Source organism: Thermobia domestica, chromosome 3 (assembly GCF_964235325.1).
Source record: "Thermobia domestica chromosome 3, izTheDome1.hap1.1, whole genome shotgun sequence".
Taxonomy (NCBI): Eukaryota; Metazoa; Arthropoda; class Insecta; order Zygentoma; family Lepismatidae; genus Thermobia; species Thermobia domestica.
In genome coordinates, this window is record NC_137456.1 from 8,893,976 (window position 1) to 8,910,564 (window position 16,589).

At 37.3% G+C, this 16,589-nt stretch overlaps 1 protein-coding gene across 1 annotated transcript in view; it reads right to left on the reverse strand.

The window, feature by feature from the left end:
* Positions 1–1,424: 1,424 nt before the first annotated feature.
* LOC145682393 (uncharacterized) overlaps positions 1,425–16,589 on the reverse strand; it is a 77,688-nt gene continuing 62,523 nt past the window's right edge. Inside the window, exon 2 of the mRNA XM_081753997.1 lies at positions 1,425–10,252. Within this exon, the coding sequence (XP_081610123.1) occupies positions 6,835–10,252 (3,418 nt within the window). The 3' untranslated portion in view covers positions 1,425–6,834. The remainder of the gene's footprint in view (positions 10,253–16,589) is intronic.

The window sequence follows — 16,589 nt, forward strand, 5'->3', positions numbered from 1 at the left end:
TCCTTAAAATTTTCTAACGGCAAATGAATTATGGTACATGATCTGTACTTTATCCATCTATATGTTCTTTCTGTACTGCAATCGAGTCTTTTCAAGTGTCGGACACATTGTTACTTTGCTTTTTTTATGAATTACCATGTAACGCTAACTGTATGCAATATAGGCTAAGTGGTATATGTGACATATCTTGCCCAGAAAAATTGGTACCTGATGGAACATTTCTGATTTCATTTTCGTAATCTGTGTATGTGAATTAGTAAAGAACACCTTCTCTTATCCCCCGGCAAGACACAAAGTTCCAATTTGTTGCACTGTGTTATCAAACCAATAAATATCACACTCTAATTACGAAGCTGTTAAATTATCAAATGATATGTATAATTACTCTGCATGACTACTCAGTGTGCGATTCATGTCCCTTTTTGCACCAGGAAGAGGTCTATTGCTGAGATTAGGATCAGAAACCACTATTCGAGTTTCTCCACGGAGAAAGCGTTCCCACCAGAAATTGAACTCTGGAACACGTGTTTTAGACTTCACATTATGAAATGGCAGTAATCTGCACCTGAAATACAGAGTGTTTCAAAAAGAATGACCTAATTTTAAAAGTCCACATGTATTGATAAAAACATACTACAAAAATGAGATAAATTGCAATATACTCACAAAATCTTCAAATTTTAGCTATGCTATTACAAATGCTCTATGTGCCCAGCAGCAGCAGCACGAACAACATCTAGATGATAGCTGAATTCTACCATTTCATCGGAGGTGTGAGGCCGACCTGGACTATTACCTTTGCACAAGCATCCTGTCTCGCCAAATTGGCGATACCAACGACAAATGTTTTTGGGTGCAGGCGGATCAATGTCAAAATGCCGACGAAAAGCACGCTAGACCGAAATCACAGACTCAGTCTTTGCAAACTACCGCACACAAAACACCTTCTGTTGAACGGACATCTTACTTCTAACTGACTGCAAACTGAGAAGACGCATTGACTCACATCTAACGGCGATTTTCTAAACCTCTAGGCCACGCCCATTCAAACAACACTCATTTCCTTGCCGGCACGTCCCATGCTCCGTAATTATTACCATAAAAAATCAGGTCATTCTTTGTGAAACACGGTGTATCACGGGCGTAAATAAGGGCCCCGCAGAGCCCGCAATGCTGGAGGGCCCCAAGCCATCAGGGGCCCCAAATCATGAAATAGGACGTAGAGAAGAGGCCCACCCCACGCTGCCTGCGGGAGGGCCCCCAAGCTTTTAATTACGCCACTGCGGTGTATAATATATATTTTACAGTATTTTAGGTAAGAAACACAAAACATGAAAAAAACATTTTACCAAGTCTTCCAATTGCCACAAACAAACACACTAAAACTCAAACTCATTTAAAATAAAAGTTTAATTATTTCAGCTATAAAAATAAAAGCTATAAATTACATTACAATGATAATACACATAGAGTTATTTACAATTTACACTTCTTTCTATACAAAAAGTATGTTCCTAATACGTATAGTTTACAATGTAAGCACTTATTCTAATAAAAAATGGCAACATATAATTACACTGGCTTATATATTAATTTTATACTCACAAGGTACATTCGCGAAGTGTCCCCTCGGGATTCATGTAAAATTGATTCAAATGCAAAATTCTCCGCGGCCCAATGTATATTGTACTAATTGTAGCGGCCCATACCGGTAATTTCCATATTTATGGACCTTCAAATATCCCGAATTTAATCATACACTACCATAACGCTCTGACACAAAATTGCTTTTAGTTTCTTTAGATGGAACTGCACATGAATGTGGTCATGTGAAACACAAATTGGATCAAGTACTGCTTCTATGGTACATGTTATCCAACCGGCTGCCATATTGGATCCGCCATATTGGATTCAATTTTCGGTTTTTCAAATGGGAATAGGTGCAAGTGATACATCAAATTAATATACAACTTTCTCAGAAATTCATTGGTGTAGTGAGTTTTCTGTATCTTGTACCGTTTGCAAGAAATCATATGTCAGACACTTCAGGAATATAGAACCAAATAGAAAGTTGTGCAGGGCTCCGTATGTAGACTATATGTAATATTTTCGTGATTTATCATTAACGAAATATTCTCTGAACGTACATACATACAGACACACAGAAGTCAATATGGAAATTATAGGTCTTCACCCAAATCTGGTTGTATCTGAATTTACATTAGGCATTTTGACCGTAATACGTTGCTTTCTTGTTATAGTGTAACATCGAAGTAATAACAATCACTCACAGAAATGCAATAAGATTATGACAACAATGTTGTAAAGAGTTTGTTTATACCTACAGTATTTTTACAGTTAGAAATTGTTTTGATTTGTCAACATCAAAAACGTAAGCGTGATTGATATTACTCTGCAATGTCTATTCGCGAAGTGATTGGAGGAATTTAATATGCAATACCTAGGAAACGGTACAAGGTGGTAAAATTCACTAAACCAATAAATTTCCGAGGAAATTGTGCATGAATTTGAACCTATTCTCATTTGAAAAACCGAAAGTTGAATCCAATATGGCGGATCCAAGATTACGACCGGGTGGGTAACATGTGTTAGAGAAGCAGTATTTGATCATTTATATGCCCACATTCATGTTCAGTTCCATCTAAAGAAACTAAAAATAAGTTTGTGTTCGAGCGTTATATATAAAAAATAATAGTATATGATTGAATTTCGGATATATAAAAAGGTCCATAAATATGCAAATTTCCAGTATGGGCAGCTAAAATTAGTACAATACACATTGAGCAGCGGAAAACTTTGCATTTGAATCAATTTTATATGAATCCCGACGGAACACTTTGCGAATGTACCTTGTCAGAGATAACAATCTGTAAGCATGAAATATGCCAGGTATTACAACTTTAGTATTTGTTAGTGATGTACATTTTCTAGATACCAAGGGTTTCGATGATATGTAATACAGTATTTCCACTAAATTGCTTAAGCAAATGTAGTAAATGTAATAATATGTACAGTCCTATAACATGATACACAAGCTTGTTAAATTAAACATGGCGACCAACGCTCTCTGAATAATTTGTATCTTTAACTTAGATAGAATTAAATCAAATAACTGTGAATCTTCTTTCGCTCAGTCAAGACTTTGAAAAATATACCATTTTCCAAAAGTTTTTCTTCAATTCATTGTAATTTTGTAAAGAATAGAGATATTTCAATTAAATAAACCTCGCAGTAACTTAAAGTCTTTAAAGCTTTACTTGGCAACAGTGAGTATCTTGCATACGCATTGCCACTTCTGTAACTGGGCACCATTCACATCGATGCAATCACGTCCTGAAACCAAAGTTAGCTTTCTGGCGCCACTAACCCGAAATGTCCGCCATGACTGTAGAAATCTTAGCATTTTACCGTACATTTTGTACTGACAAATTCCCTAGTGGTAAAACTCGATACAGAGTCAGATCAAAAACTCAGCTATAAAAACAGGGTCAAGTTCTTCGCTTCTGTTAGCCTTTGTTAGCAGCCGATCTGCCTCCAAATTCCTGATCTTAAAATTCGTCACTGCAATACTTCCTGATCCCAAAAATTGATACTCTTTACGTCCGGAGTCTTTTTCTTGATACAAGCAGATGGAATTTCGAAAAAACCAGAACGTAATATTTCAGCTCTGCACATCACATTACGAACTTCTAAATTGATGTCATTTTGGAATCACTTGACAGCGCAAAATCACGCGATCCTCTCAGTGTGCAGTGTTATCAAGTAAAACTTTGAAAGCTATTGCTTAGCACAATCTTTACTTAATTGAAATAAATTTGTTCGTTACGAAGTTATAATTAATGGAAATGTGGGAAAGTGTTATGCAAAACTATATAAAGTAGGAAGTCGAAAATCCGAACTAATTGGGACCACAGGTAGTTTGAATTTTCAAATTGTTCGAATTTTCGAAAATGACCAAGAAAATGCCATTTAGGTTTAAATATACTGTACGGTAAGCTCTTTGATCGATACAGTGGTTATACAGTACATACGGTAATTACAATACCGTACGTAATGCTACTTACATTTAATATTTCTGAAGAACCTGCTCGTACACTAAATTACACTGTTCTTATAACTCACACTTAAAACTTACCTTGTATATGCCTAAGGAAAAATAAAAATATGTATAAGAAACAATTACGTATAAATGAGCATTTGTAAAAACATTGACTTCACACAACGCTGATGGACAACTCTATTGTTTGTTTATCGTTAGCGCTGAGACAAGATGTAAAAATAGGGACCGCGTTCGGATTTTTGACGTTCGAATTATCGACGTTCTACTGTACTAAAATATAAATAACGTAACTTGATAATATTAAGCTATTAACATGTCTACTAATTACTGCCCGTTAATGATTTGAAACAATCAATAAAAATTCAGTTTAACAAATTAGGATATATGCGTTTCATAATTGTCCAAGTAACTTCCAATTACAAACTAGAAATCAGCATTATTCCTGTTAGTGACTTCTTTTAAAATGTTTCTTTTGTAGTAGGATTAAGCATACCTGTTGTCTTGACTTTTTCTGTATAAAATTGTACTAAATACTTGCAAGGGCGCCATTCAGGGAAACAAGTTGGGGCGCTCGCCCCCCCTAAGAGGAAATTATACCTGGGAATATCGAAAACCGAATAGAATTTTTACATTAGTTAGAGCAAAATTTGAAACTATATTTGAAATGTCGGTTATACTTGCCCCCCCCCCTTGGAAACCACAACATGGGCGCCCTTGAATACTTGAACTTACACATATGAAATAAACTTTTTTAATAAAATATTTTAATATGACTCCTTCATTTGAATTTTGTTTTCGTCTTTATTGATTTTATTTCTGAAAAGTAAATGATTTCCTACATCGCACAAGTTCAACCGAACTCATTCCGTCACTCCTTGAAGTAAATCAAACTTGCGTGGTAGTAGTGCTTGACCTGGTATAACCCTGTGTAACCTTCTAAATTATTATTGTATACAAGTCTTTTGGTTTCCGACTTATATAGCATGTCAAGCCATCTAATTGGGAATTTGCACTTTGTGAACTTTTACAAAAGAATTTTAATTTTAATTTTTTTTTTTTTTTATTAAATAAACTCAATGAAGTTTGATTTCTTGTGCAGGTGGAACATTAAATGAAATCTTTGAGTTTATCTTCCGACGATTATGTCCTTTGGGTTATGACAGACTTGATCAAATCAAGTGAAGGGTGATGGATGAATTGATGGAATGAGAAGGTTGGAGGAAACGGGAATAACCCGAGAAATCCTAGAGACACGATGTTGTTTACCACAAACTTACTTGGTCGGAGAACAAACCAAGGACCCCGCGCACCAAAGATAAGCGTTCTACCATTAGGCCACGTTGTCTTCCGTACTCCTGTAATTGCAAACTTACATTTGTATAAAATATTATTTAAATTTCGATTTGAATTTTTAAAAAAGCTTTAGTACTTTTGAGCGACCATTGGCGGGGGAAAAAATCAATACTAGATTTGAATGAATTTGATCATTGCTTCGTGCCGAGATTGTCCATCCGTATTTGCAGAGATCTACAAGAGAAATCCCTTGAATGGACTACAAATGTCAGCAATTTTTCAGGATAATCTAATGATTTGTAGTTTGTTTTCTGCCGAAATAAGAGATGCACTGTTGTTTGTGACATTTGTTAGGGTCCATGGTGGCTCAGTGGTAGAGCGTTCACCTTTGGTGCATGGAGTCCTTAGTTCCATCCCAGGTCGCGCCACGTGAGCTTTGGGTTGGACAAACACTGTGTGGGGGAGTTCTTGTCGAGGTTCTTCCGTTTCCTCCCACTTTCTTCATTTCACCATTTCATTCATTACTCATCATCACTGCCTCCTTTAGCCTAGCCGGCATAACCGTGGGAGTAAAACTTAAAGATTTCATTTTCTTAATATTTGTTCTACTTCTCTTATTACGTTTTCGCTCAAGTAGCTAACGAGTGAGCTTTCTTGCGCGTGGTTTCGGGTTCAATCTCCGGAAAGAGTACTAAGTATGAGATACGAATCGAAGTAGTAGTCAGAATTAGGCATGCATCATGACCACGACGTCAACTCGAGCATCACCAATCAGATAGTGATTAAACCTAAAGGATCAGCGTGGACATCATTGCTGTTATGACAAATCTACTAAAAATCCATTTCTCCGCATAAATAATAAAGTATAGGAGTGCTTTTATTCTGAAAGTGGTAGAAAGGGGGAATGAGACAGATAATTATTGCAGTGAAATTTAGAATCGGATTTCATGACTTATCAAATATTTGAATAATGTGGGAAATATTTGTGGGACAATAATTACAAAAAAGCCAAGACCTCCCTTAAATAAAACTTTTGTCTATGATTACGTTCTCCGTAAACTTACATTCCAGTTACACCTTATGTTATTAAAGATACTTATGCTCCAATGTTGAAGTACTGTATGTAACTATGATTCATCATGCTGTAGTATCCTTCATTTTGTAATTAGTTCCAGAATTTTTTGGTACCCTGCATGTCAAAACTTGTATATACACACACATTCACTTCCCACTGGATCAGAATATTGGTATGAAATTACAATCTTAATTAGGTTTCCAGTAGCTCACTTCACAGTAAACAAACGTAGCTAGGAACATACAAGATCTATGAATTATCAAATAATGACTACTGATTAGCCATTTAAATTTGTCTAAACTATTCTTGAAGTATACAAAACTAGCACAATAATTTTATCACAGATAAAGCTTGACACATTCTTTAAGACCTACCACTTAATCACTTATATAGAAGTAGGAGCTTCATACCACGGGGGAACCCATCGTATATGATCTGCCTTCCCGAGAGGAATTTCCACAAAATCACTACGCATCACTGTCTGACCATCAAATTTATCACCGTCAAATTTTAGATTCGGTTCTTTCCTAGTTGGTCGTGTAGTCCGTTTGACATCTTTATGGGCGACAAAATTGTCTCTATGTTCGGTACCTTTCTCATGATTCCCTTCAAGAACTAAAAAGGCTGGGGGAGCTTTCGACACTTGAGGACGAATCACTTCAAAAGGTTTATAGGACTCCTGTTTCTCAGTCAGAATGTTAAGATCACCTTCTATCTTAATTTGGTCTTCTTTCTTAACTAGCGATGACCGATTGGTTCCGTCTAATTTTACAAAACTACCTCCGTACTCCGTGATATTTTCAAACGAACCTTCTGGTTTCAGATTGGAAGACGCCCTTCTTACGCGAGGTCTTTCCGGTTTAAACGGTTTAAACATTTCATTTTTCTCAGTGGAAGTCACTAAAAGGTCACCTTCAGGTTTTAGATTATCATGCCGTTTCGGAACGTCTTGTTTGGCAACTGGAAGCTTATTAAATCTATCACCATACTCACTAATTTCTTTAAATTCACCTTCTGGTTTCAGAGTGGAAGTGCTATCAGTCCTTCTCTTATGTTGTTGTTCAGGATCAAATGGAAGAGGCTTAAAATTATCCTGTATTTCAGAAATTCCAACAATTTCACCTTCTGGTTTCAATTGACTTTGCATCCTAGCTAAAGGCGGTCTTTCATTTACTGGAAGAACAACAAAACTTCTTTTGTATTCCGAGTCCTTTTCGACATCACCTTCTGGTTTCAAATTACTTTCAGCGCGCTTAACAACAGGTCTCTGAACTTCAAAACTTTGAAACTTTTCCCGTTTTTCTGGAAGCATATCAAAACTACTACCTTCAGGTTTTAAATTATCTTCAATTTTGGGTCGTGATGATCGAGAATTTACTGGAAGAACCTGAAAACTTTTAGCATACTCGGTTGTTGGACTTAACTTCCCCTCAGGTCGAAGATTTGTTTCTGCTTTCACAATAATGGGCCTTTTAACATCAAAGCGAGTAAATTTTTCGGATTTCTCGGTCGTGCTATCAATACTACCTTCTTGCTTTAGAGATACCGGAGGTTTTCTGACAATAGGTCTTTCTCGTGGAAAATCAGTAAATTGTGTGCGGTATTCGGGTTTCTCTTTGAAATCGCCTTCCATTTTGAGGTTTGCAGGCGGTTCTTTTACCGCTCTTGTACTGATTACTTCAAACGCTTTATATACTTCAGACTTTTCAGGTCGAATTTCTATATCGCCTTCTGTTTTCAGTTGAGGCTGTGGTTTAACTATCTTTGGCCTAGTTCGTGGAAAATCAACATACGATGTTTGGTATTCAGGTTGTAAAAATACATCACCTTCTAATTTCAAGTTGGACCTCTCTCGTCGTGGAGAACTTTTATGATAGTCAAAAGGCTTGAATTCGTCTCGCTTTTCTGTCACAGAGTAAAATTCACCTTCAGGTTTGAGCTGCTCTTGTGGTCGTTTCACTACCGGTCTTTCACGAGGAAAGTCGAGGAACGATTCACGATATTCAGGATTTTGCAAAATATTTCCTTCTGGTTTCAAATTACCTTCAGGCTTTCTAACTTTAGGTCGTTTACTGTCAAACGGCATAAAGTTTTCAGCGTTTTCGGTCATAGCTTCGAACTCACCCTCTTGCTTCAAATTGTCTTCCTTTTTAAGATTTCGCGGTCTTGACCGAGGGAAATCTCTATAATTGTCTCTGTACTCTGGTTCATATTCCAAATCACCTTCTAAGCGAAGATTTGAAGGTTGCTTAGATAACTCAGGTCTCCTCACCCCGTGAGTTACGAAACGTCTTTGTTGTTCACTTTGCGTTTCTATTTCTCCTTCTGACTTTAGTTGATCTTCAGGTACAACAATCAAAGGGTCATCTACTTTGTGAGCTACATAGGCATCTTTGTACATAGGCTTTAGTTCAATGTCTCCTTCCAATTGAAGATTGGTTGGCCTTTTAGATAGTTTTGGTCTTCCTGGACTTTCTAATTTGATGAATCTCGAACTATGTTCTGTCACACGTTCTATGTTGTCCTCGTTCAACTGCAGATTATCATCTGGTTTTGTAATTGTTGGTCGCTGTCTCGGAAAATCAACAAAGTTGTCTTTGTATTCTGCTTTAGTTTCAATTGTGCCTTCAAGTTTAAGATTAGTTGGTATTTTAGAGAGTTCCCGTGTCTTGGCATCTTCAAAATGTTTAAACTCAAGCTCTTTCTCTGTTTCTATTCGTAAATCACCCTCTGTTTTCAAATTCGAATCTGGTTTCTTTACTTTTGGTCTTGTTCTGGGAAAATCAATAAATGAATCTTTGTACTGCGAACTCTGTTCCACTTCACCTTCAAGTTTTAAAGTTGATGGTCTTCGTATAGGTTGTGGTGGTTCTCCTCCCTCAAATACAACAAAACTGTGTCTCGTGGCGGTTATCTTCTCAACTTCTCCCTCCTCCGGTTTAAGATTCGGCTGCGGTCTCTTAATTACAGGTCTTTCGCGTGGGTGTTCAATGAATTGTGTTTTGTATTCTGGACTCGCATCAAGATGACCTTCTAAACGAAGAGACGTAGGTCGTTTAGTTAAATCTGGACGCTTAACACCTTCAAATGGAACATATTTGATTTGTTTTTCAGTCACAATGTCAAGATCTCCTTCTGGTTTTAACGACGGATCAGGTCGTTTAACCTTGGGTCTTTCTCTGGGAAAATCAACATAAGAGTCTTTATATTCAAGACTTGATTCTAATTCTCCTTCTAAATGAAGGCTTGTAGGTTGCCGAGTGAGCTCAGCTCTTTTAACGCCATCAAACGCAACAAAATTTAGTCCTTTTTCTGTACATTTTTCGAACTCACCCTCCGGTTTCAAATTTACCTCTGGTCGCTTAACTTTGGGTCTTTCCCGAGGAAAGTTAAGATATGCTAATTTATACTCTGGACACGGTTGTAATTCACCTTCTAACTTAAGTGTCGTTGGCCTCCGAGTTAAATCAGAACGTTTTACATTAAATTTTATATAGTTAGCACCAACTTCACTGGATTTCTCTTCAAAATCTCCTTCTAACTTTAAATTTTCCTTTGGTTTATGAGCTTCCGGCCGACTAACGCCAACAAACGCCAAGTACTTTTTACGATATTCGGATTTCTTTTTAACTTTTCCTTCTGGTATTAGATTGTCATTTGGTTTTATAAGGGCAGGTCTAAGGAGGTCTTCTAATCCAAATTCTTTGAAGGTTATCTTGTGCTCTGTGAGAAGAGGTTCCGAGGATGATTTCCAGTCCCAGCATGGTAGTTGCGTTGGTCTTCGGTAAATGCTGCGATGGCGGCTGGAATAAGAATAAAATAAAATTAGCATTAAGTACTACATGTTATGTGATTAAATATTAACAGGAAATGAAATTCATTATATCTGTTTTATACAATACTGAAACTTTTCATGTACATTACTTCCCAAGAAGTCACCAAACATTTCTGATAATACATATTGATCCCTCCCGGCACATGGCTGTCAGAATACGCGTGGTCTTGTGACAGCAGACTATACATTGACCGTGAGCGTTAGTTGGAATTCAGTGTGCGTAGCAATGACACCAGCTGAATGACTTCAAAAGGTCTCGTTTGTCATCATTAGATGTCACATGTCTCGTTTGTCAGTGCAGGGGAGTATAACCAAATTGAACTATCGAAAACCAACGGTTGGTTTCTTAATAACAAAGTAAATACGTGCACGTATCTCCCATCTTGGAACGACTGCCTGGACGCTCCATGACCATGACAAACGGGAGGGTGCTAAAAAATTATGGTCCGCTCAAATCACCGTCAACCAGTACATTTGACTAATAAGGTGTTACTAACGGAGATGGGCACATCCCTCTAGTCCATACTGTCAGAACAGAGCTTCTGGACCTCGAATTCTAAGAGAACATGGTGTAACTTCCATACTTCCTACCAATTAGCGAAGCGTAACTTCCGTAAATCTTGGACAGTGGATCAGTGGAAGACTGTGCTATGAAGTAATGACTGATCGTAGGTATGTTCCCATTCAGATCGGAAAGTTTGGAAGTGGCACCAACTCAGCGAACAGCTACGTATGTTGTAATAGGGAAATTTAGTGATGGTAGGGTTATGGTGTGAGGTACTTCCTGCTGGTATTTCCGTCACTGGTAACATCAACCATGCAGTACCCGAACATTTTCGACAATACACTGCTCCATACGTAGATTATGACAGTTTCACAGAATGAATTAATGTTCCTATTAAGATGAGAATATTCCTTGCTTCATTTGCGCCATTGTTAAGAGGTACTATGAAGATAATTATGTGCTATGAATGATCTGGCTTGCTCAAAACCGCATCGCAATAGCAATCGCATCGAACATCTGTGGAATGAGCTGGAACGCCGTTTGGGGGCCCATTCGACTCTCTCGCCAACGGCATTGTATGCCACTTCTAAAGAGAAATGGCCGGTTATAGTGCCTGATTTTTATCAGAAACTAGTGGAAAGTTGTAGTGCACAATCGTCAATTTTTCTCTGCGACATATGTGAGTATCCTGAGACTTGTTGGGAAGTAATGTATATACCCTATGGGTATTTTTTAATATATATATATATATATATATATATATATATATATATATATATATATATATATATATATGGCCGGATCCAGGATTCTCTGAGGGGGTGCACCAATAACTACCAGTACATTTGAATTAAATTTGAGGTTTCTAAAGGCATCTGTGATGTAAATGAGGAAATGCTAAGTGTCTGCTCTCGATGAATTCTTTTCCTTCAGCCTTCAGAAAATTGACTTAAACTATTGATTTTTGAAAACTCACTGCTACCTTCTCACTTTAGGTAGTGTATATTTACAACGAGGGGGTGCACATGCACCTTTGCATCCCCCCCACCTAAATCCGGTCCTGTATATATATAATGTTCATGAGTTATTATACATCACCCTAGCCTCACAAACTTCAAAAAGCACCCGAAAAAGAAAATGTCTTATTGAAATAATGTCACACTGATAATGTTAACTTTAGATGGAGGATTCACATGAGCCTGTTAGGAAGTGTTTAACAAGACGTTAAATAAATGGACAGTTGATGAATAAATTTCCTCATACACCTATTTATATAAGAAAAGAAACTATTAAAAAAACATTCAGAGAGAGACAGACAAAACAAATATTAAAAATTTAAAGAAGGCGGTGAAATCGACAAATCATCTTGTAAATTCGGCTAACGTGTCGTGTCTTCTCCATCGCGAAAGTTGAGTGTAGCGGTCTGCACCCGAACAAATAAGCGAACGCTGGAAAAAAAGAATCGTCTCTATTTTGTAAGTGACAACACGCTACGTAACTAGTTTCTTCTTTTGTGTTCAGTAAACTATGGGTGCTTGGTAGTGAAATTGCTATTCCATAAGAGGATACTGCTCTTTATTAAAAGAAGCAAATAAATACCAGAATTTTGTCAACTTGGTGTTAACTCAATAATAATGAATCTTGTAACATTCTCACTACGATTCGAGATTACTTCTGAAAACCTGGTTAAAAAATCGTAATTTTATATATTAGACACAGACAGTTAATGCTCCATATACAGAGGGTTGATTAATTGGTGTGTCAATTTCATTTGTTCACTGTGCAAAAGTGGTGTGGGGTAAAGCCGTGCAATTTGGTGTAACTTTAGACAAAGAACATGAGTTTTGTTTCGCCATAGAAGCATGTCACTTGTACTAAAGATTGAAGACATATAGGGTCAAACGTCAAATTTCGATTTTTTTCTCTTTGTAATGGACAAACACCGTGTGCGTGGGTTTTCCCGTGGATCTCCCGTTTCCTCCCACTTTCTTCATTCCACCATTTCATTCATTACTCATCATTACCGTCTCCTTTAGTTTAACCGGCATAACCGTGGGACGTAAAACTCAAAGATTTCATTTCATTTCATTTTTTCGATTTTTTTCTTATGGGATTGCAATGGTAAATTCTGAAAGAGCCTGAAAAAACGTAAATCGAAGTGATAACAAAGAAAAAGCTGTATGGTATAATTATATGTCGCAAGCCGACCAAATGTGCGTCAATCAAGTGTCAGGGTCAGAGATCACGGTCAGATTAAGGTCACAGGTCACCTTGAGAACCCATTTGACATGATGAAGTACGGACATTGCGTTGTTTTCGGTGTATTCAAATGGGTTCTCAAGATGACCTGTGACCTTGATCTGACCGTGACCTCTGACCGTGGTCTCTGACGTTGACACTTGATTGACGCATATTTGGTAGGCTTACGACATAGAATCAAACCATACAGCTTTTTCTTTGTTATTACTTCGATTTACGTTTTCACAACCTCTTTCAGAATTTACCATTGAATTTACCATAAGGAAAAAAAAAATCGAAATTTGACCCTATATCTATTCAATCTTTAGTACAAGTGGCATGCTTCTATGGTGAAAGAAAACTTATGTTCTTCGTCTAAAGTTACACCAAATTGCACGGCTTTACCTCATACCACTTTTGCACAGTGAACAAATGAAATTGACACACGAATTAATCAACCCTCTGTATAATAACAATAGTATTTAAAAGAAAAGTGAAAAGAAAACAAGCACAACATTCTAAGTTTCTAGCTTATTAAAATAATTGTATTTCTGCCACTGTTTATTTTTTCGGGGGGGAGGGTTAAATTTTGTTCTCGTGTGCGTGGGTTTTCTCGGGGTTCTCCCGTTTCCTCCCACTTTCTTCATTCCACCATTTCATTCATTACTCATCATCACCGTCTCCTTTAGCCTAACCGGCATAACCGTGGGACGTAAAACTCAAAGATTTCATTTCATTTTTTTTTAATTTTGTTAATTTAATTTCACGCTATTTCATAGTAACTAAACTCGATGATAATACAATATTCTCACATAATTTTTGCTGTTGCTCATAGTTTTATTGTAAAATTAAATTATTAGTTGTCCCCTATTGAACACGTAGTTTTATTCCGTTATTCAGCCGAATGGATCGTGGATCACTGGTCACAACTTTTCACCGAGTCATTCGAGTCTGGCTGTCGCATCTCAAACCCAGACAGGCTCGGAAACAGCCTAAATTTCTCAGTGTCATATTAAAAAAAAAAAAAAAAAAAACAATATCTTGAATAGATTTAATGTTTATTCGTCTTTCAATACTGAAAAACATAAAATAAAGTCGTTTTTAAGAATATACAAAAAGATTTCACAAAACATTGGTTGGGCTTGGCGGCATATCTTATATTCATAACAAATTTTACATGTTTGCACAATTAAACTTTTGACGATCCCTCATAAGAAAAACATGTAGGTTTCCTTTTCTGTGACTCTTCCGCGTTTATATTGTGATAAACCTTGCAGTTATCTTTCAGTACAGTGCATTGAGCACAAAGACGCCAATTATTCAGAGGTTTCACCACATTCTTCCATTTTTAGGTTATTTCTGTACTTTGATTTTCCAACTAACTCCATTTCCATACTGAGGGAAATGCTTCCTTGTGGAAACAGTTGCAACTTGACAAGAACTGTTGCCAAGTACTAAATGGTTCACTTTTGTTATTTCGTATACACGTAAAATATAATAATAATAATAATAATAATAATAATAATAATAATAATAATAATAATAATAATAATAATAATAATAATAATAACTTCAATGATACTATTATTATTTGAGTTGTATGAAACCAGAGTGCACTAATTATATCTTCACAGATTTCTGAGTTAAAACATGAAATCATTGCGAATCTTTTGCCACAACAAACTAAGTGCAAAAACTGCTACAACGGTCACGCGAACTAGTGTTATCGACGGCTCGGCTAACGGCTCAGTCACCACCGAGGCGAACGAGTGAGATGAGCCAACCAACATCTCACCCAACGGAGCTGAGCCGATGGCTCACACCAAGTCCACAATCCACAGTCCACAGTTACCATGACAAATTACTCGGTGATGAGTATCGAGCTCACGGGAGTGAGCTCCTGCCTCTTATTGGAAGTTGTGATGTTTGGCGTTGCTGATGACGTAGATGAAATTTTTCGAATGCAACTGTCGCATCCTACAGTAAGTGAATTTTTTTTTGGATGATGATGAGAGATGAGGATGATAACGATGAGAGGCGATGAACTATTGCGAAGAAGAGGAAGTAGAAGAGGGTGCCATTGGTTAGTTTAAGGAGGGATCTAATGTTTGGCTGGCGCTCTAAGTAACCAATCAGAATTGAGTAAGTGGCCCTGATAAGGGTACGGTCCTGTATGTAAGGTATCAGCTTTTAATCTTGAGTTGTAGTAATGACATCTAGTATGTCACTTAAAATGGAGAGCTTGGTAAGAACATCAGGAGCTGCTTTGAGTGCAGGAAGTTTTTTCCGCACTGCTGATAGGATTTTGGAGAGTTGAAGGTCACGAAATATCTCTATAAGCTCTTTAAGAGTATCACTAGTAGTGGCTGCTTTTTCGTCTTCAACATGGTCAGTAGTCGCTGAACGGTTAGTAGCATCGGCTTTCTTGGCATACGTATCCTTGTAATTCACTGGTTTTAACACTGGTAAGGTTGAATCAGATGATAAAGATGGAAAATCTTGAGGCTTAAATGACGGTGGTTGAGAACTCTTCCGTAAAAGGATTTTATGAATGACAGGACATCTTTTAAAGTTTGCGGGGTGCCCCCTCCACAGTTTGAACACCTCACTTTATCATCTTGAGTTTTTCGAGGACACTCGTAGGTGAAATGATTGTCAGCACATTTAACACATCTTGGAGTTGCAGCACAGCATGTCTGTGTGTGGCCCAAACGCTGGCAGCGACAGCATTGGATAAAAGATGGTGGATGATAGTATTTAACTTTTATTCTATAGAATTCCAGATATTGTAAGTTCAATATGGATTTCACATCTGGCGTCTTTTTCAAGGTGACCAAGAACAGTGGGAGCAGCACCCCCCCCCCCTGCCTTTCATTTGCTGAACAGAATATACTGGGTATTTACGATTTAGTAAATCAGTCTTGATATTATCAATGGAAGCATCTACTGGCAGTTGGCGGATGACCACCTTAACTATATTCTCTTTCCTAATCATATCCAATGAATATTGCAGTTTGAAATATTTGCAATATGCGATTAACGCTTCATAGTCTGCTGCAGAGTGACATTTGAATTTAATGCGATCGGAATAGACCGCACAGTATGGAATTTCTTTACAAACCAAGGACGCACCATGCGTTAGTTTGTATCCTTTATTGGTAGGATAGTCATAAATAGTAAGAGATTTGGTTTGTCTCTTGTCTTCAGACTTATTTGCAGTAACTGGAGAAGTTTGTGCCATATCTTCATCCCTTTGTTCAGAGGGAAGTGTATCAGCCAGCGTCTTATCGGAACTAGTCTCCGTATCATCTTCCATAGCAATAGGTGCAAAACTATTGTTTACAGGAACAGAGTTCTTTTCTTCTGGTTTAGGCCTAAACGTATGTTTGGCAGGTTGGAATGAATTTTCTAATGGCCGTTTCCTTGATTCACTCGTGGCCAAAAGCTCTGGAGTAGAGGTCTTGGTAGGCTGATTTTGACGGCCATAGATATCTCTGTGATGTGCTGCAACATGCGGTCCTGAACACCAGGTACAATTGTCATAGATTTGGTAGATATGTCG